Here is a 21,039-nt window from a genome sequence, read left to right on the forward strand (position 1 = left end):
CTCTTAAGGTGGATGGCTGACCAAACAGGGGGCCAGGCTGCCGGCTGAGGCCCCTAGAAAAATATGGGGAGGTGGAGGAAGGTGGGGTGGGGGGGGAGAGACCCAGCACGAGACCCATCGGGTTTAACACTCTTGAGGTCAGACAGAACCCCAAACAGGACCCGCCCAAGCTTTATCTGGCACATAAGGGGAACCAGGAGTCCAAACAGAAAAATCCAACAGAGCTAAGAGGGAAGCCTAAATTACCCTAACACTCTGCTACTGGAGACTGAGGAAGACTGGATTAGTATAGGGCAGGGGTGCCCACACTTTTTGGGCTTGCGAGCTACTTTTAAAATGACCAAGTCAAAATGATCTACCAACAATAAAATTAAAAAAAACACAAAGCACACTGTACGCAGAGATAATGTTAATTATAATTTATATTCTGGGGTTTTTTTTCAAAGAGATCAAGGCAGATGACTTTATGCAATGTCACTTCAGTAACAACCATACAAAAATAGATAAATATACCCCCTCCCTTTTTACTAAACCGCAATAGCGGTTTTTAGTGCAGGGAGCTGTGCTGAATGCCCTGCGCTGCTCTCGATACTTATAGGCTCCCTACGCTAAAAACCACTATTGCGGTTTAGTAAAAGGGGGCCATAGTGCAAAATGTAGACAGCAGATATAAATTCTCAAATGGCCACATTTTGATCACTAAATTGAAAATAAAATCATTTTTCCTACCTTTGTTGTCTGGACATTATTCAAATCTTGTTGGTCCCAGGCTCTGGTTGTCTTCTGATAACTTGCATGCCAGGGTCTCCTTCTTTCTTCTTGCTAACCATCCATCTTCTATCTCTGTCCTCCCCTTTCATTTCCCTTCCCTCCCCTGGAAGTCTGGCATCTTTCATTTTTTTCATCTCCATCCACAGATCCACCTCTCTCAACTACCCTTTCATTGAGCATCTCTCCCTCCTTCCCCATCACCCCAGGGTCCACCACCTCTCCCTTTCTTTTTCCAACTAACCTCCTATCCAGTATCTCTTCCCCCCCCTCCACACCATCCCTTGTGTCCAACCTCTCTCCTTTTCTGTTCCTTCCCTCCCTAAATCTACCATCTCTCACCCATTCCTCTGTTTTTAGACCCATTATTTCTTCCCCCCCCAAAGTCCGGCATATTCACGTCTCTCTGAACCCCCCTTCCCTCCCTCCCTCCGTGTATTTCTACAGCAGGGCCCCCGAAGACTTGCACCTTGAAGGCCTGCCTGTCCTCCTGAAGGTCTGCATCCCCCAAAGACCTGCAATTCCCCCCCCCCCCCCGGAAGACCTGCCCCCGCCCTCACCTCCCCCCCCCCCCCCCCGGAAGACCTGCATGTTCCTCCCTGCCCTCCTACATCCTTTGACCCAATTCCTGCAGGGAGCAGCCTACAGAGAGGATCGCTGGTACTTTAGCAATCCTTGCAGGTTGCCATAGGCCTCAGGAGCTGTCTTCCCTCTGCCCCAATCCTGCCTCTGACTCAGAGGAGGGGCAGGACCACGGCAGAGGGAAGACAGCTCCTGAGGCCAATGGCAACCTGCAAGAATTGCTAAAAGTACCGGGAGGCCATGGAGAAAGCTGGATGTCACCCAGCAGCAGCTGCTCGCCTAACGGCTACAGCAAGATGTGGACCAACGGGGCCAAGCCCAAACTCTCCGTGGAGAGCAACGAGGGCAAGCTGCCCTGCGCTGACTACATCAACGTGTCCCCGGCCAGCGGCTCCACAACGAGCACCCCTCCCGATTGCTACCTAAACCCGACTCCCTTCCCCACTCCTTCAAGCATGTCCACTGCCAGAAGGACGAGAGTGCGTTACACCCCTCTGCTGCCTGTTCTGCGCCGAAGACTCCTCTTCCTCCTCCACCAGCAGCAGGGGCCTGGAGAGCGGCGGGGACTGAATGAGCTGACTTTTGATTGGCCGGCATTCTTCAAGAAGCGGGCCAGTCAGGAGGGGGAAAAAAAACAGAAGGGAAGGGAACCCGGCTCTGCAATCGACTGGGGTTGCCTGAGTGATCGACCAGTCGATCGCGATAGACGTATTGGGCACCCCTGGTATAAGGGGATGCTGTACTGATATACAAGTTTGATCTCAGTCTCCACCTGCTGGTAGCAGTGAGGTATATAACCCATCCATAAGGAACTATACCTGTCTATCAAAGAATACAGAACCTCAGTAGTTATCTCCACCACCCATGTAGAAGCGACGGAGGATTCCACCAAGCTCACGGCAGCCGCCATTTTGTCATCCACAACTCTGCTCCTCTCCTGGGTCCTTACATAACTGTTTCACCACCATAACTCACTGCAATAGCTCAGCGGTGCATCGCTGGCGGTGTGGGAGCCTCGATACAAAAAAAGGCAGCTCACTCGGAGGGGTTATAAGCTGAAAATCTCGGGTTTATTCGGGCAAGTGGCAGGAGAGACGATTTTCAATGTCTTGCCCTAAGTATATTGTCACGTTAAAAAAAAAAAAAAAAAAAAGCCCAGGGAACACAAGACTTTAAATGAATAAGAGCAGACCCCATAGGCACTCAAAACTGTAGTCTTTGCCCCGTGTGAAGGCGTACAGTTGAAGCTCCATTAGAGAAAAAAATTGGAGATGTGGGGGAAATATGGGGGAGGGACTCGACCACCCAAGTGCAACACCCCTAAGTTGGTAATGGCCCCCTGCTGGACCCTAGCTCAGTCCGACAAGAAAAAGGGGGCAGATAAAAAGGCCACTGCTTAACCTTTCCAAGAGATCCTGCCAAAGCCTAGAATAATAATCAGAACAATAACAACTTTATTTTTCTATACCACCAACACTCAAAAAGTTCTAGGCGGTTCACAGAATAAGAGGACTAGACATTCCAGTGATGATACAAAGCACACAGAAAAGCAGTACAATATTTCAATAGTGAAGACTGCATAGGATTATCACTTCCACCTGCTGTGGACTGAGAACAAACCACTTCTACGAGGGACCGCACAGCGAATTTGTACTGTAATAATTCAGTGTGTTATCAGTCTCCACCTGATGGGAGAGGAGCGTAAGCCGGTTCATAGACAACCCCGCGAAAGACAAAGGTGCGCGCCGACAACTGAGCGCAAGACGGAGGCGCGCGCTGAAGAAAATTACAGTTTTTAGGGGCTCCAACGGGGGTTTTTGTTGGGGAGCCCCCCCCCCCCCAGTTTACTTAATAGAGATCGCGCCGGCATTGTGGGGGGTTTGTAACCCTCCACATTTTACTGTAAACTTAACTTTTTCCCTAAAAACAGGGAAAAAGTGAAGTTTTCAGAAAAATGTGGGGGGTTACAACCCCCCAAACCCCCCACAACGCGGCGCGATCTCTATTAAGTAAAGTGGGGGGGTTCCCCCCATGCCCCCCCCCCCGTCAGAGCCCTAAAAACAGTAATTTTCTGCTGCGCTCAATTGTCTGTGCGCGCCTTTGTCCCGGCGCGCTTTTGACCTGACACCGCGTAAGCCCATCCATCTGTACCTGTCTTGAGGGATGCCAAAGAATAAGGAAATTCGTCATATCCTGCAGCACGGACTTAAATTATTATATTTCAACTGAGACTTCCTGCCATTAACTGGGCATGTGTTTTTGAGCAACAGTTCATACAATTGGATTCTGGGAATCACAATGAATTGCAATATCAATGGTTGTTAATTTAACATCTTAGATCACCTGATTTGCTAGTCCTGGACCTATCAGATTCAGTCTTTTTCTCATCTTTGTCGTCTTTATCCTTCTCTTTTTCTTCAGATTTCTTAGAGTCACTTTTATCTGTCTTCTCATCTTTCTTAGAAGACCTAAAGAAAAAAAACAAAATTTAAGATTTTTTATAAATATATGGAAAGGCTGAAATTCTCAAGAAACAAGCCAAATTATCTAATACTAGTCTTTAAGCCCGTTACATTAACTGGTGCTAGAATAGATGTCTGTTTGTGTTTCTTTATCTCTCTCTCCTTGGCCGCTGTTTGTGTCCTTCTTTCTTCCCTCCTCCCCTCCTCCGAGCAAATCTGTCTACCCCCAGCACACACCTCCCCCAAAAAAGCCCCCCTTTCCCTCTCCCTAACTGTCTCTCCATGGCCCTCTTCTGTCTTCCCCCCCAGAGCAAAGCTGTCTGTCCCCAGCACACCTCCCCATCAAAGCAGCCCCCTTTCCCTCTCCCTATCTCTCCATGGCCCCTTCTGTCTTCCTCCAGCACACCCCTCCCCCAAAGAAGCCCCCCTTTCCCTCTCCCTAACTGTCTCTCCATGGCCCTCTTCTGTCTTCCCCCCCAGAGCAAAGCTGTCTGTCCCCAGCACACCTCCCCATCAAAGCAGCGCCCTTTCCCTCTCCCTGTCTCTCCATGGCCCCTTCTATCTTCCTCCCCAGAGCAAAGCTGTTTGCCCCAAGCACACACCTCCCCCCAAAGCAGCCCCCTTTCCCTGTCTCTCCATGGCCCCTTCTGTCTTCCCCCCAGAGCAAAGCTGTATGTCCCCAGCACACCTCCTCCCCAAAGCAGCCCCCTTTCCCTCTCCCTATCTCTCCATGGCCCCTTCTGTCTCCCCCAGCACACCCCTCCCACCAAAGCAGCCCCCTTTCCCTCTCCCCCTGTATTGATCCCCTTCTTACCCTCCCTTCATCCCGGTGTTTTCTGGCCTGCTCCTCTTCAAAGCAGACTGCGATCGTGGTGTCCGGCTTTAGCGAACCTCGCAGGCCGCTCTCCAACTCGGTAGCACGTTTCCTCTGACGCGATCTCGTGCGTCAGAAGGAACGTGCTACTGAGGTTTGAGAGCAGCCTGTGAGGTTCTTTAAAGCCGGCCACGATCGCAGGCTGCTCTGAAGAGGAGGATCATCAGCGGCGGCAGCGGTGAGCGAGGGTGGGAGGTTCCCTGCCGAGGATGCGGGCAGGGAGAGAGCTTGCTTTCGATTCCGGTTGGTGAGTGAAGGCGGGAGGAGGGGAGTTGCCAGAATGTTAACTGCTGCCGGGTTCTAAAATGGAACACAGCCAAGGATCACACACCACAGTGGCAGGGATCACGCCGTTTTAACAGCGCATGCGCCGGTAAGCTTTTATTATATAGGATGTTTGCGCCATATTTATGCAAAATAGTCAAGCAGCAGCACTGGGAGAGAAGCAGAGAAATTAGGAGCCAGAATGACATACAAATACTGTCGACACCCACTCTCTCTTTTTTTCCCCTAACTAGGAATCTCCAAGGTCTACCAGACCAGTCGAGACTGCACAGGCTCGCAACTCTACCGGGAAAGATGGTCGAGGCGCTGATAAAGGACCGTATCATTGATCACCTTGACGGACACAGGCTGACGAGGACCTGCCAGCATGATTTCAGCAAGGCAGATCTTGTTTGACAATCTTGCTGCACTTCTTCGAGGGAGTAAACAGGCAAATAGACAAGGGCGAACCGGTCAAGACTGTATATCTGGATTTTCAAAAGGCGTTTGACAAGGTTCCACATGAACGACTGCTTTGGAAAATTGCGAGCCATGGAATCGAGGGTGAAATACTCACGTGGATTAAAAAGTGGCTGGAGCATAGGAAACAGAGATTGGGGGTAAATGGACAATATTCGGACTGGAAGAGCATCACCAGCGGGGTGCTGCAGTGCTCGGTGAAGTTATTCAGAGTAGTGAAGACACAGGGGGATTGCGAAGATCTACAATGTGACATAATCAGGCTCGAGGAATGGGCTGCGACATGGTAGATGAGGTTCAACGTGGACAAGTGTAAAGTGATGCATGTTGGTAACAAAAATCTCATGCACAAATGCAGGATGTCCGAGGCGGTACTTGGAGAGACCTCCCAGGAAAGGGACTTGGGAGTTCTGATCGACAAGTCAATGAAGCCGTCCACACAATACGCGGTAGCGGCAAAAAGGGTGGACAGAATGCTAGGAAGGATAAAGAAGGGGATCACGAACAGATCATAGGTTATCATGCTGCTGTAACGGGCCATGGTGCGCCCTCACCTGGAGTATTGTGTCCAGCACTGGTTGCCGTACATGAAGAAGGACACGGTACTACTCGATAGAGTCCAGAGAAGAGCGACTAATATGGTTAATGGGTTGGAGGAGCTGCCGTACAGCGAAAGTTTAGAGAAACTGGGCCTCTTCTCCCTCGAACAGAGGAATTGAGAGGGGACATGATCGAAACATTCAAGGTACTGAAGGGGATAGACTTAGTAGATAAGGACAGGTTGTTCACCCTCTCCAAGGTAGGGAGAACGAGAGGGCACTCTCTAAAGTTGAAAGGGGATAGATTTCGTACAAACATAAGGAAGCTCTTCTTCACCCAGAGAGTGGTAGAAAACTGGAACTCTCTTCCAGAGTCTGTCATTGAGGAACACATCCTCCAGGGATTCAAGACAAAGTTAGACAAGTTCCTGCTGAAAAAGGACGTACGATGGTAGGGCTAGTGTCAGTTAGGGTGCTGGTCTTTTAACAGAGGGCCGCCGTGTGAGCGGACTGCTGGGCATGATGGACCACTGGTCTGAACCAGCAGCGGCAATTCTTATGTATTAAGAGATTAAAATACTGACCCTGGGAGGGACCTCGGTCAGCGAGGACGGCAATCCAGAGGTCAGAGTCAAGTGTGTGTTGGGGGGGGGAGGGGGGGGAAACCAGAGGAAGAGGGAATAGACGAATGGATCCAAAAGCAGGACCAAAACAAATCCATAGTTATAAATACCTCTTCCATTGCAATAATGCAACATTAAGAGGAAGCATTACAACTTGGTCTAGGGGCTTGTCTTGCAGGACAAACCAAATCTATTCCATTTGAAAATAGTGGTCCATACCAGTGTTTTTCAACCTTGACACCTATGGACCAGTGGAAATAAAATAAAATAAATTTTGTGGACCTGCACCGCGGTTGAAGAACAATGGGCTAAGTCGTGGGCCAGACCCCGCCCATCTCCGCCCCAGATCCTGCACCCAGAATTGTACTAATTGTAGCAACATTTTTTCCATTAATTTTTCATATATACACACAATATCTTAACACATTATAGTTAACCACAAAATTAAACTACACAAAACACGCTGTATGCTTCTCAACATTCATTCCTACCAGAACAGATAACCCCTATGCAAATATGGGATCAAAAACTAAAAGTACTAATACATACAAACGAAACCCTAAGATTCAAGACTTTGCATGCAGTACAACAACCCCAGAGAAAAAGAAAAAAAGCACTTCTTCCTGAACAGTGCAAAATACAGGACAGCAGATGTAAATTCTCAAAATTGACAATTCAATCACTAGATTTAAAAGTAAAATCATTCCCCCTTCCTTTGTTGTCTACCTCCATGCCACCCCCCGCGGTGTTATCTTCGGACCGGCTCCCTCTTCCTCAGTGCTACAGTGCACAAAGCCGCGGGTAGTGGCTCCTCATGTGTGTCCCATGCCTCATCTGGAAGCTTTCCCTCTGAAATTGCGATGTCAGAAATAAGGCTTCCCAGTTCAGGCACAGGACATGCATAGGAACCGCTACCCGCGGCATTTTGCGCTGCAGCACTGAGGAAGGGGGAACCGGCCCAAAGATTACGCCGCATAGATTGCGCCACAGACCAGTGATTGAAGAACATTGTCTCGGGCCCAAAGCATGTGCCGGCCCTGTGGACCGGCAGGAAATTTCTGCGGACCAGAATTTGAAGAACACTGGTCCATATATCTGTGATAAAGTTACAATTGAAACTGTTTTTTAAAGAACAAAATGTAGAAGAGGATCAAGATATGCAATCAATATGCAAAAGTGAATCTAAATGGTCCCCTCCGGGGCCAATGGATCCAGTGTTACAAATCTTTAGGAATCTGGTGATGCATGGATTAACACAATATGAGGTTGACACAAGACATTAAAGAGAGCCATTACTTATCATCAACAAGCATTGCAGGCCTTGTTTGAGAGGGAAGACTGTCTTATTGAGAGCGGATAAAGGTGGGGCCACAGTAGTACAAGATAGTGTTCAATATGATGGGGAAGCTAGGAGACAACAGCTTATCAAAAATTAGAGGGTGATCCTCTTGGTACTTTTGATGAAAGATTTTTGATTGGGTAATAATGCATTTCCAGCAAGATATTGTGACAAAAAATAAATACAAATTTTTGGTAGAAAAATACCCCAAAACACCTAAAGGAAAGAAATTAGCTTCTTACCTGTTAATTTTCTCTCTTTTAGACTCTCCAGACCGGCACAGTTCATCTGGTGGAGACTTGAGACAAAACTTTTGGTTTTAATACAAGTAGCTGTGCTTCCATCTAATCTAATCTAATCAATCTGCCAAATAGCCAAGCAGAACTAAGAAGTATTAATTAGAATAGTAACACTCCTAACAGGAGTAACAAGTAAAATAGAACAATATTGTTAGAAATTGCATAGAAAAAGCCCCTTCAGCAAACATCCCCACAGCTTGTCGGCTACGCTAGCTGAGCCACAGCTGGTGTTCTTTTTAATCTCCCTGACCCTAGGAAAAAAAAAATACCACACTTATCCCAAAAGAAGACAGCCAAAACAGGGTGGGGATTGTGCTGGTCAGGAGAGTCTAAAGAAAAAAGAAATTAGCAGATAATCTAATTTCTCCTTCTTTAGCATCTCTCCAGACCAGCACAGTTCACTGATGGGATGTACCAAAGCAGTACCCATCATGGATGGGACCCCCAGAGGGGCCACCACCAGAACATGCTCACAGAACACCGCATCAATGCGCCTAAACGTCACCACAGTAGTGTTGCACAAAGGAATGCAGAGAAGACCAAACCGCAGCTTTACAGATATCCACTTGAGGTACAAGAGAAGACTCAACCCAAGAAGCTGCCTGACCCCGAGTGGAATGAGCCTTGAAAATGCAAAAGCAATAGTCTCTTTGATCCAGTGCGCAATGGTAGCATTGGAAGCGCTGTCCTCCTTAAGAGGACCCACTAAGAAAACAAAAAAATGATCCAGTTTCCGGAACTCATGTGTCTGCTGAACATAAGAGTGAAGAACCCAACAGACATCCAACTTGCGCAAGCAACTGCCTCTGCTCCGAAGAACCCTTCTGACTGCCTAAGACCGGGAGGACCACAGACTGATTGGCATGAAAAAGCAAAACCACAATGGCAGAAAAGAAGAACAGGCCTCAGAACACACCGCTCCCTAGAAAACTCCAGGAAAGGAGGCCTGTAGCTCAGAAACGCGTCTCACAGAAGTAATGGCCACCAGGAAAACCGACTTGAGAGCAAGGTCCATGAATGAGCAGGAACCCAAAGGGGCTCAAAGGGACAGCGTACAAGCACGGACAGGACCAGATTAAATCCCAGGCAGGAACTGAAGGCCGCACTGTAGGCCGAAGCAATTTGGCCGCCCTCAAAAAGCAAACCATGTCCAGATAAGAAAAACGCTGATCCTGCAGCAAAACGCAGACAAATCAGCAGGCTGAACCTGTAGTGAAGACCAGGCCAAGCCCCTTTTCAGGCCATCCTGCAAGAACTTCAAGATGTGAGGCAAAGAGGCGTGAAAGGAAACCACACCACGCGCTGTACACCACTCGAAAATATACCACACACACACAAGCCCAAGAAGTGGAAAGCCTTCGAGACCCCAAGGGTGGAGATCACGTTCCCTCAAGACAAAATGGACCTGGATCGAATATTGGAATGGGACCCCGAGTCAGAAGGTCTGTTGAGAGGGGCAGCGGAAGAGGATCTGCCATGAGATGACAAACCAGATCCACGTATCATAAGCGCCTGGGCCAATCTGGTGTCACCAGGATCACATGGTAGGGATGCCAAACAATGCGAAGAAGAATTCTGCCCACAATCGGCCATGGATGAAACACATACAAGAGGCCCTACGCCGGCCAAGGTTGTACCAGAGCATCCAGCCCCTCGGCCTGAATATCCCAGTGCAAATGAAGAACCGGGGCGCTTTGGCGTTGACACTTGTAGCCATCAAACCCCAAACCCGTACAATCAACTCTAAGGCTGTAGGACAGTCTCCACTCTCCAGGATCTAGCACGTAATGATTGAGAAGTCCACCTGGACATTATCCACTCTTGCTATGTGGGAAGCTGAAATGTCCATAAGATGAATTTCTGCCCAAATCAGGAGCAGAGCAGCCACCAGTTGACTCCTGGTTCCTAACTGATGATTGATGTAGGCCACCTTAGTAGCATTGTCCGAGAGAACCTGAACTTACTTGCCCGTCAGCAACGTCGGACAGATGGCTCTGGTCTTCAGAACATTGAGCGATTGAGACACTGAGATCCCCAGCTAGGAGACTGGCATCCAAAGAGAAGCACGATCCACTGAAGCTAATCCACTCACCCCCCTGCACCAGATTAGAAGAAGGTAGCCAACGGAGACTGCGCTGAACGAACCACCGCAGAAGAGGAGAGTCCATATCATGCAACTGTGGTGACCACCGCCACAACAGAGCATACTGAAGCAGGTGCTTGTGAGCCTGGGCCCACCAAACCACATTCAGGGAAGCCACAATCGACCCCCCAAGACCTGGAGAAAATCTTGCACCTGAGGACACCGGGAATCCTTCAGAAGACGAGTCTGCAACTGCAACTTGACTACTCGGGCCTCCGGCAGGAAGACCCTCTCCAAACTGGTGTCAAAGAGGACCACGAGGTACTCCAGGCGCTGAGGTGGAGCCAAAAAAAAAACTACCCACCCCAGCGACTGCAGAATTCCACAACCCGCGTCATAACTCGGGAGCTCTCCTGCAAGGACTTTGCCAAGATCAACTAGTAGTCCACATAGGGGTGAACCAGAATACCCTCTTTACGCAAGACCGCTGCCACAACCACCATAATCTTGGTGAATATCTGCGGAGCCATGGCCAGACCAAACGGAAGTCCTAAAATTGCAAAATACGATGGGAGGCACGAATTGAAATTTGCAAGTAGGCCTCAGACAGATCAAAGAGGCCAGGAATTGCCCCCGCTAACGCGCCAGAATGACAGATCTCAGGCACTCCATGTGAAAAGACTAACTCAGAGAGCCCTATTGACCCCTTTCATATCCAATATGGGCCAAAAGTCCCCTCTTTCTTGGGCACCATAAAGTAAATAGAATACCTAACACTCCTGAGGAGGCACTAGAACTACAACTTTGAGATCTAGCAGCCTTTGAAGCGTCTGACGAAAAGCCCGTTTCTTTCATGTCGCCTGGCAAGAAAGTGATCTGGCAAGGCACAGGAAAACGCCAGAGCATAACTCTCCCGAATCACCTCCAGGACCCACTGATCTGTTGTGATCTCAGCCTACCCCTGGTAAAAAAAAAAAAAAAGAATCCCATAACCGTGCGCTCACTGGTACAAGGGGCGGCGCCAGCAAGGAATCACTGGGACTGCATGTGCTGAAAGAAACAGCCCTAGGGAGACCTAGAGGCAAGAAAATAAGCTGCCCAAGAAGCTGCCCGACTGAGTAGAATGAGCTTTGAGGAATTCCGGAACAGGCTTTTTCTGAAGATATGCAGAAGCAATAGTCTCCTTAATCCACGCCTTAGAAGTGCCATTCTCCTTACGAGGACCCACTAGGAGGACAAAGATGATTTGATTTCCTGAACTCCTGGGTCTAATGTACATAAGAATGAAGGACCCGACAGACATCTAGCTTGCGCAACTCTCTCTGCTCGGAAGACCCCTCCCAACTACCCATCACAGGGAGGACTACTGACTGATTGAACTGAAAAGGAGACCACTTTAAGTAACAAGGAAGGAACAGGCCGCAATGCCACCCGCTCACTGGAAAACTACACGAAGGGAGACCTACAAGAGAAAGCCTGCAGCTTAGAAACACGTCGAGCAGAAGTAATAAGCCACCCAAAAAACGCTTTTAAGAGTAAGGTCCTTCAATGAGAAGCCGCCTAAAGGATCAAAAGGTGGGAACATCAGCACAGAGAAGACCAGATTAAGATCCCAAAATGAAGCAGATGGTCGAACAAGAGGCCTGAGCAACATGGCCACCCGCAAAAAGTGAACGACATCAGGAATGGCAGTCAAACACTGACCTCGCAGCAACCCACGAAAGGCAGAAAAGGCCGCAAGCTGGACCCAAAGAGAAGACCTATCCAGGCCCAAGATGCTAGGCAATGAAGCACAAAGAGAGACCACTCCACGTGTGGCACACCACTCTTCAAAGAGACACCAAACCCACACAAGCCCGAGAAGTGGAAAACCTCCAGGACCCCAAAAAGAGTGGAGATCACCTTATCTGAATACCCCTTCTTATCTAGGCGTGCCCACAAGGCTGGGATGCCGAATAATGCGAAGCAGAACTCTGCCCACTAATGGCTGTCAGCCTTAGCATTTTCGGTTGGCCTACCCAATGTCAGCAAAGGCCTATGGGAGATCATATCATTCATGTCTGACCTTAGGGAATGTTATTGAAAACAGCCTTAGCCAGCCTAAATTAAATCTGCTTAAAGGTAACAAAGGACCTTGCATTGAAGAAGTGCTAAGATGTGTTAATGTCTAGTGCTTAAGATATACAATAAGTCCAGGTGCACAGGAGTGTAAAAACAACAAACACTGGTAAACAAATATTGAAACATGTGTAGAACTTAATCCTAGTATAGAAAATATCCCCACAGCTCACCAACTAAGCTAGCTGAGCCATAGCTGCTGTTAATTCTCCCTGGCCCTAGAAAAATACTAGAACCCGCAGAAAAAACAAAATCTGCACGCAAGCAAAACAAAAATCCACAATCATCACATAGACAGATAGGGTGGGGTCTATACCAGTCTACTGGCTAACAGAAAGAAAATTAGCAGGTAAGAACCTAATTCCTCCTTCTGTATCACCTGGTAGACTGCTATAGTCCTTACAAATTGGACGTACCAAAGCAGTACCCATCAAAGGTGGGACCCCCGAAGGGTCGACACCAGAACATGTTTACCAAATACCACGTCCCGACGTGCTTGAACATCCACACGGTAGTGTCTGACAAAGGAATGCAGAGAAGACCAACTGCAGCCTTGCAAATATCCACTGGAGGTACTAGAGAAGACTCAGCCCAAGAAGCTGCCTGACCCCTAGTGGAATGAGCCTTGAGAAATTCTGGAACAGACTTTCTTCAGAAGATAAGCAGAAACAATAGCCTTCTTGATCCAACGCGCAATAGTAGCTTAGAAGCGCCATCCCCCTTACAAGGACCCGCTAGAAGGACAAAGATGATCTGATATCCTGATCTCCTGGGTCCTCTGCACATAAGAACATAGGACCCAACTGACATCCAACTTGCGTAACTGTCTCTGCTCGAAAGAGCCCTCCCAGCTACCCAACATCGGGAGAACCGCTGCTTTATTAAGATGAAAAGGAGAAACTACCTTTGGCAGAAAAGAAGGAACAGGCCCGCAAGACAACCCGCTCCCTAGAAAACTCCAAGAAGAGAGCCCTACAAGAGAAAGCGAGAAGACCAAGCCAGTCCCCTGTCCAGGCCATCCTGCAAGAACTCTAAGATGGTAGGGAAGGAAGAGCAAAGAGACCACTCCACGTGCAACACTCCACTCCTCAAATATACGCCAAACTCTCACATAAGTCCGAGAGGTGGAAAGCCTCCAGTTGAGATCACTTTATCTGGATACCCCTTCTTACCTAGGCAATCCCTTTCAAGAGCCAATCCGTAAGACAGAAGAGATTCGGATCGAACACTGGAATGGGACCGTGAGTCAGAAGGTCATCCAAGAGAGGCAGATAAGGACCCGTCACCAGATGCCTCACCAGATCTGCGTACCACGGCCACCTGGGCCAATCCAGAGCCACCATAACCACAAGGTCCGGATGGTGAACTATGTGGAGAACTCTGCCCACTAATGGCCATGGAGGGAACACATACAACAGCCCCTCTATTGGCCACAGTTGAACCAGAGCATCTAGGCCCTTGGCCTGACCGTCCCTGCAACTGAAGTGGGCTGTTTTGGCGTTGACACTTGTGGCAATCAGGTCCATGAGGGGCTGACCCCAAGAATGCACTATCAACTGAAAGACCACAGGGTTTAGACACCACTCTCCGGGATCTAGCACATGACAACTGATAGTCTGCTTGAACATTCTCCACACCGGCTATGTGGGAGGCTGATATTTCCTGAAGATAAGACTCTGCCCAGACCATGAGCAGAGCCGCCTCCTGTGCCACCAAAGTGCTTCTGGTGCCCTTCTGATGATTGACATAGGCCACCGCTATGGTATTGTCCGAAAGTACCCTGACTGACTTGCCCATCAGAAAGGACTGGAAGTTTAACAGCACCAGACAGATGGTTCTGGTCTCCGAGACATTGATCGACCAAGAAGCCTCCTCCATGGACCAGGTGCCCTGAGCCGAGTAACCAATACACTGAGCTCCCCAACTGAGCAGAATGGCAGCCCTGAGCAGCACTATCCACTGTGGCTGGTCCAGACTAGCCCCTTGTACAAGATGGGAGGTCTGGAGCCACCAATGAAGACTGCACCGAGCAAGCCCAGAAGTGGAACAGGACGATCCAGACTGTTCCTCTGAGGTGACCACCTCTGAAGAAGAGCATACTGAAGAGGACACGTGGGCCTGTGACCACCTCATTACACCGAGAAAAGCCGCCATCGACCCCAAGACTTGGAGAAAATCCTGCGCCTGAGCACACCAGGACACCATAAGCAGGTTAATCTGAGATTGCAATTTGCTTACCCGGGCCTCCGAAAGACCCTCCCCAATGAGGTGTCGAACAGCATTCCTAGATACTCCAGGTGCTGAGATGGAGACAACCGGCTCTTGGAAAGGTTGACTACCCAACCCAGTGACTGCAGAAACTCCACCACCTGAGCCGTGACCCAGGTGCTCTCCTGGAACGACTTCGCTAGAATCAACCAGTTGTCCAGGTAGGGATAAACTAGAATGCCCTCTTTTCACAACACCGCCGCGACAGCCGCCTTCACCTTGGTGAACGTCCGCGGAGCCATGGCCAGACCAAAGGGAAGTGCACAAAACTGATAATGTTGCCCCAAGACCATAAAGCGCAGGAAGCAATAATGGGAGGCCCAAATAGGAATGGGACTGAGGAAGAATGGATTGCAAGAGGGGAAGCTATCCTGATATACAAGTTTGTTCTCAGTCTCCACCTGCTGGTAGCAGTGAGGTATAACACCCATTCATAAGGACTATACTACTCTACCAGGTGATACAGAAAGGAGCAGGATGCAGATCGGATCCCCCAAAGAGGGTCCCCCGTGGCGGCTCGTCAAAGTGCAACACCGAGGAAATCTGCTGAATCAGATCAGGGAGCTCATCTCATTGAAAAACACGCAACCTCGGACGTATCCTCGCCAGAAGATGGAACTGCAGAGATCTCACTGCCAGCATATGTCCCCCCAAGAGGATCCTGGAGGTCACCCCAAGTGTCCAGGTCCTCATCCAATGAAAACTGCTCCTCAGAAACAACTTCATCGACCCAGGCCACCCATGGGCACTTGGAGGAGGAAGGAACGCTAGAGGCGCTGAGTGGGGCAGAACCGGAGGACAAACCCCCCCCCCCCCTGAAAATAAGCCTTGCATAAGGCTAAAATTAAAATCGGGGGAAAACTCCCCTGGCAGCCCACTGGGATTCTCTGCCAAAGCAGAGGATCCATGAGAAACCTGCTCCTGCCATTACAATACAGGGGGGAAGGTCACTTGAGGCTGAAGATAAAATGAAGGATCTCCCCGCCAAAATCGGCGAAGTTCCTGCCAAAACAACCCCTCCGCAGCCTGTTGCAGCTGGGAAGCCTAAACTGCCCCAGGCGCTAAAGCAGCCAAGCCAGCAGCCACAAAAAGGGAATCCCCAGCAGCTTCGGTGGTAAGGGAATCCTTTTTACCCTGACCATCGATGGCTGGGAAAATCTATCTGTGGGAGGCAAGGGAAGCCTGGGCCTTCCCTGTCAGCTGCCAACTAGAGGCGGGATGCCCTGGCCACCGGCACCCAATGTAGACGAGGCTCCCCCACCGCTCCGACATGCACAGGCCAGGAGTCTGGAGCACGAATACATTTTCCCCTTGTAACGTGCTCATTGCTCCATACGCTAGCTACCTAAAGAAAAGTGCTGTTAGTTGAAAAATACAGTAAATTACATTAAATTTAAAGGGAAAACAGTCTTTTAGACCGGTACTGCCTCAGGATTTTTTTTTCTTTCTAACAGAACAGACTCCATTTGGCACTCCAAGCAGTATGCCTTGCCTGTATTGGTGGCAAGGCTTACTGTTGAGGCACTTCTACAAAATATTTGGAGAGGTGGAGGAAGGGGGAGGGACCCAGCACGAGACCCACCGGGTGTGACCCCCAAGATTGCACAGACCCTCAAACAGGACCCACTCAATTTCAATCCGGCACCAAAATGGGGACAAGGAGCCCTAAACAAATTCCAAGGGAAGATGGGAACAGCTCACCAAACCAACACCTGCTGCGACAGAGAAGATTGAAAGGAAGGAAGGAGAAATTAGGTTCTTACCTGCTAATTTACTTTCTTTTAGCTTCTCCAGACCAGTAGAGGTTAATCTTTACAAATGGGTATATATCCAATCATGACCAGCAGGTGGAGACTGAAAACAAAACTGTGGTCCCTTCTCTATTTACCTCAGACTGCCGAATAGCCAAGCAGAACCAAGAACTGGAAAACAGAAAGAAAACAATACTCCGAACAGGAGTAACAACTAACATACCCAAGTGCTGTTGGAAAATGCAGAGGAGAAATACCCGAAGGAAAATGTCCCCACAGCTCGCCAGCTAAGCCAGCCGAGCCACAGCCGCTGTTCTTCAATTCTCCCCGGCCCTAGAAAAATACTAGAACCCGCAGCAAAAAAACAAAAACTGCCCGCGAAACAGCCCCAACAACAACAACAGACAGGGTGGGGACCTCTACTGGTCTGGAGAAGCTAAAAGAAAGTAAATTAGCAGGCAAGAACCTAATTTATCCTTCTTTAGCACTCTCCAGACCAGTAGAGGTTAATCTTTACAAATTGGACGTACCAAAGCAGTCCCTCTCACGGGCGGGACCCCCGAAGGGCCGATACCAGAACACGCTCACCGAACACCGCGTCCCGACGCGCCTGAACATCTACCCGATAATGTCTAACAAAGGAATGCAAGGAGGACCAAACCGCAGCCTTACAAATATCCACTGGAGGCACGAGCGACGACTCAGCCCAAGAAGCTGCCTGACCCCGAGTGGAATGAGCCTTGAGAAACTCCGGAACAGGCTTCTGTCTCAGAAGATAAGCGGAAGCAATCGTCTCCTTGATCCAGCGCGCAATAGTAGCCTTAGAAGCGCCAGCCCCCCGACGAGGACCCGCCAGAAGGACAAAGAGATGATCAGATTTCCGGAATTCCCGGGTCCGCTGCACATAAGAGCGGAGGACCCGACCGACATCCAACTTGCGCAGCTGCAGTTGCTCAGAAGAGCCCTCCCGACTACCCAAGACCGGGAGGACCACCGATTGATTGACATGAAAAGGAGAAACTACTTTCAGCAGAAAAGGAAAGAACAGGCCGCAAGACAACCCGTTCCCTAGAAAACTCCAAGAAGGGAGCCCTACAAGAGAAAGCCTGTAGCTCAGAAACACGCCTAGCGGAAGTAATGGCCACCAAAAAGACCGCCTTCAGAGTAAGGTCCTTCAAAGAACAGCCATCCAACGGCTCGAAAGGCGGGCGCACCAAAACAGAGAGAACCAGATTGAGATCCCAAGAGGGAACAGAGGGCCGTAGGGGAGGCCTGAGCAACTTGGCCGCCCGCAAAAAGCGAATCACATCAGGAATGGCCGACAAACGCTGACCTGTCACCAACCCTCGAAAAGCCGACAGGGCCGCAAGTTGAACCCGGAGAGAAGACTAAGCCAGGCCTCTATCCAGGCCATCCTGCAAGAACTCTAGAATGTTAGGCAGGGAAGCGCGAAAAGAGACCACTCCCCGCGCCCGGCACCACCCCTCAAAGAGACGTCAAACCCGCACATAAGCCCGAGAGGTAGAAAGCCTCCGGGACCCCAAGAGTGTAGAGATCACCTTATCTGAATATCCCTTCTTACTAAGGCGACCCCTTTCAAGAGCCAAGCCGTAAGACAGAAGGGAGACGGGTCGAACATGGGAATGGGACCCTGCGTCAGAAGATCGTCCAAGAGAGGCAGAGGAAGAGGATCCGCTACCAGATGCCTCACCAGATCCGCATACCACGGACGTCGAGGCCAATCCGGAGCCACCAGAACCACCAGACCCGGATGGTCAACAATGCGAAGAAGTACTCTGCCCACTAATGGCCAAGGAGGGAACACATACAACAGCCCCTCCGTTGGCCACGGTTGGACCAGAGCATCCAGACCCTCGGCCAGACTGTCCCTGCGACGACTGAAGAAGCGGGGCACTTTGGCGTTGCCACTCGTGGCCATCAGGTCCATCAGGGGCTGCCCCCAAGACTGCACTATCAACTGAAATGCCACGGTGCCGAGACACCACTCTCCTGGATCCAGGAAGTGACGACTGAGGAAGATCCGCCTGAACATTTTCTACCCCGGCTATGTGAGAGGCCGAGAGGTCCAGAAGATGGGACTCCGCCCAAACCATGAGCCGAGCCGCCTCCTGCGCCACCTGAGTGCTCTTGGTGGCCCCCTGACGATTGACATAAGCCACCGCCGTGGCATTGTCCAACAGGACTCTGACCGACTTGCCCAACAAAAGGGAGCGGAAAGCTAACAGCGCCAGACGGACCACTCTGGTCTCCAACACGTTGATCGACCAGGAGGCCTCCTCCATGGACCAGGTGCCCTGAGCTGAGTGACCCAAACACTGAGCCCCCCAACCGAGGAGACTTGCATCCGTAAGGAGCACTGTCCACTGCGGGAGATCCAGACCCACCCCCTGAACCAGGTGAGGAGTCCGGAGCCACCAACGCAGACTGCAGCGTGCCATGCCTCGCAGGGGGACAGGAACATCCAAACCGTGCCTCTGGGGAGACCACCTCCGGAGCAGAGCATACTGAAGAGGACGCATGTGGGCCCTGCGCCCACCTCACCACGTCCAGGGACGCCGCCATCGACCCCAAGACTTGGAGGAAATCTCGCGCCCGAGAACACCGGGACGCCAAAAGCAGGCGAATCTGAGATTGCAATTTGCTCACCCGGGCCTCTGGAAGGAAGACCTTCCCCAAGGAGGTGTCGAACAGAACCCCAAGGTACTCCAGACGCTGAGCCGGGACCAACCGACTCTTGGAAAGGTTGACCACCCAGCCCAGCGACCGGAGAAACTCCACCATCCGAGCCGTAACCCGGGAGCTCTCCTGCAACGACTTTGCCCGAATCAACCAGTCGTCCAGGTAGGGGTGTACCAGAATGCCCTCCGACCACAAGGCTGCCGCGACGACCACCATCACCTTGGTGAACGTCCGGGGAGCCGTGGCCAGACCAAAGGGAAGCGCACAGAACTGATAGTGCCGACCCAAGATCGCAAAGCGAAGGAAGCGCTGATGAGAGGCCCGAATGGGAACATGCAAGAAGGCCTCTGTCAGATCGAGAGAAGTGAGAAACTCCCCCGGCTGAACCGCCAGAATGACCGACTGCAGAGTTTCCATGCGAAAAGAGGGAATCTTGAGAGCCCTGTTGACCCCTTTCAAATCCAGGATGGGCCGAAAGGTCCCCTCCTTCTTGGGCACCACAAAGTAAATGGAGTAGCTCCCGGTGCCCCACTCCGGAGGGGGCACTGGAACAACTGCCTTGAGATCTAGCAAGCGCTTAAGGGTCTGGCGAAAAGCCTGCGTCTTCCAAGGAGTCTGACATGGAGAGGCTAGGAAAAGGTCCGGCAGAGAGCGGGCGAACTCCAGGGCATAACCGTCCCGCACCACCTCCAGGACCCACTGATCGGACGTGATCTCGGCCCATTTGGGGAAAAATTCGCGCAGCCGGGCCCCCACCGGAACCAAAGGGGGCGCCGGCAAGGAGTCATTGTGCAGGACGGGAAGCAGGGGAACCGGCGGAGGGATTCCCTGCTCCCCGATGGGCCCCCCGAAAGGGCTGCATGCGCTGGAAGAACCGACCCCGGGAAAACCCCGGAGCCGGGAAAGAAGCAGCCCCACACCCAGGGCGATACTTGCGAAACTCCCAAAAACGCCCCCGGGCAGCACCACCCCGAGACGCAGGGCGGGCACGGTCCTCAGGCCGACGGGGCACCTTTGAGTCCGTCAGAGTCTGAATCAACTTATCCAATTCCTCCCCAAACAAAAAAGACCCCCGGAAGGGAAATTTAGTAAGCTTAGCTTTGGACGCAGCATCCGCCGACCAAGCGCGCAGCCACAAAATACGCCGCGCGGCCACGCTAAAGGCCATAGACTTAGCCGAGATCCGCACCAAGTCATAAAGAGCATCTGAGAGGAACGAGGCAGCCATCTCAATCTTCGCCACCTCCTGATCCACCAAAGACCAGTCATCAGACTCCCGATCCAGGACACGCTCAGCCCACCGAAACACGGTGCGAGCGACCAGCCCCCCACAAATAGCCGCCTGGACCCCAAAGGCAGAGACCTGAAAATTTTGCTTAAGAATGTTCTCCAACTTGCGCTCCTCAGAGTCCCGCAAGGCAGAACCGCCCTCAACAGGCACGGTATGCCGCTTAGAAATCGCCGAGACCACCGCGTCTACGACTGGCGATGCTAAAGTAGCCCGATCCCCCTCTGGGATGGGATACAAACGAGCCATAACGCGTGCCAAACGAAACGGCGCCTCCGGCATTTTCCACTGTTCCAGTATAATATCCCGAATATTCTGATGCATGGGAAAAGAGCGGGAAACGGTACGGATCCCCCGTAGCAGAGGGTCCCCCACACGCGGAGTCTCCGGCGGCGCATCCTCAAAACGCAACACCGAAGAAACCTGTTGAATCAGGTCCGGCAGCTCATCTCTCTGAAAAAGGCGCACCACGGACGTCTCTTCGCCGGAGGACGGGAAACCCGACAACCCGCCGCCAGCGGCCATCCCCTCGAGAGGGTCCTGGAAATCCTCAGAAGGGTCCAGGTCCTCATCTAGACCGACACGCTCCTCCGACCACAAA

At 50.9% G+C, this 21,039-nt stretch overlaps 1 protein-coding gene across 4 annotated transcripts in view; it reads right to left on the minus strand.

The window, feature by feature from the left end:
• The window catches only part of LOC117365648 (scaffold attachment factor B2-like), a 265,886-nt gene that overhangs the window by 139,688 nt on the left and 105,159 nt on the right, over positions 1 to 21,039 (minus strand). For all 4 annotated transcript variants that reach the window (XM_033956261.1, XM_033956262.1, XM_033956259.1 and 1 more), the window contains exon 11: positions 3,694 to 3,818. In XM_033956261.1, the coding sequence (XP_033812152.1) occupies positions 3,694 to 3,818 (125 nt within the window). The remainder of the gene's footprint in view (positions 1 to 3,693; positions 3,819 to 21,039) is intronic.

Source organism: Geotrypetes seraphini, chromosome 8 (genome assembly GCF_902459505.1).
Source record: "Geotrypetes seraphini chromosome 8, aGeoSer1.1, whole genome shotgun sequence".
NCBI lineage: Eukaryota > Metazoa > Chordata > Amphibia > Gymnophiona > Dermophiidae > Geotrypetes > Geotrypetes seraphini.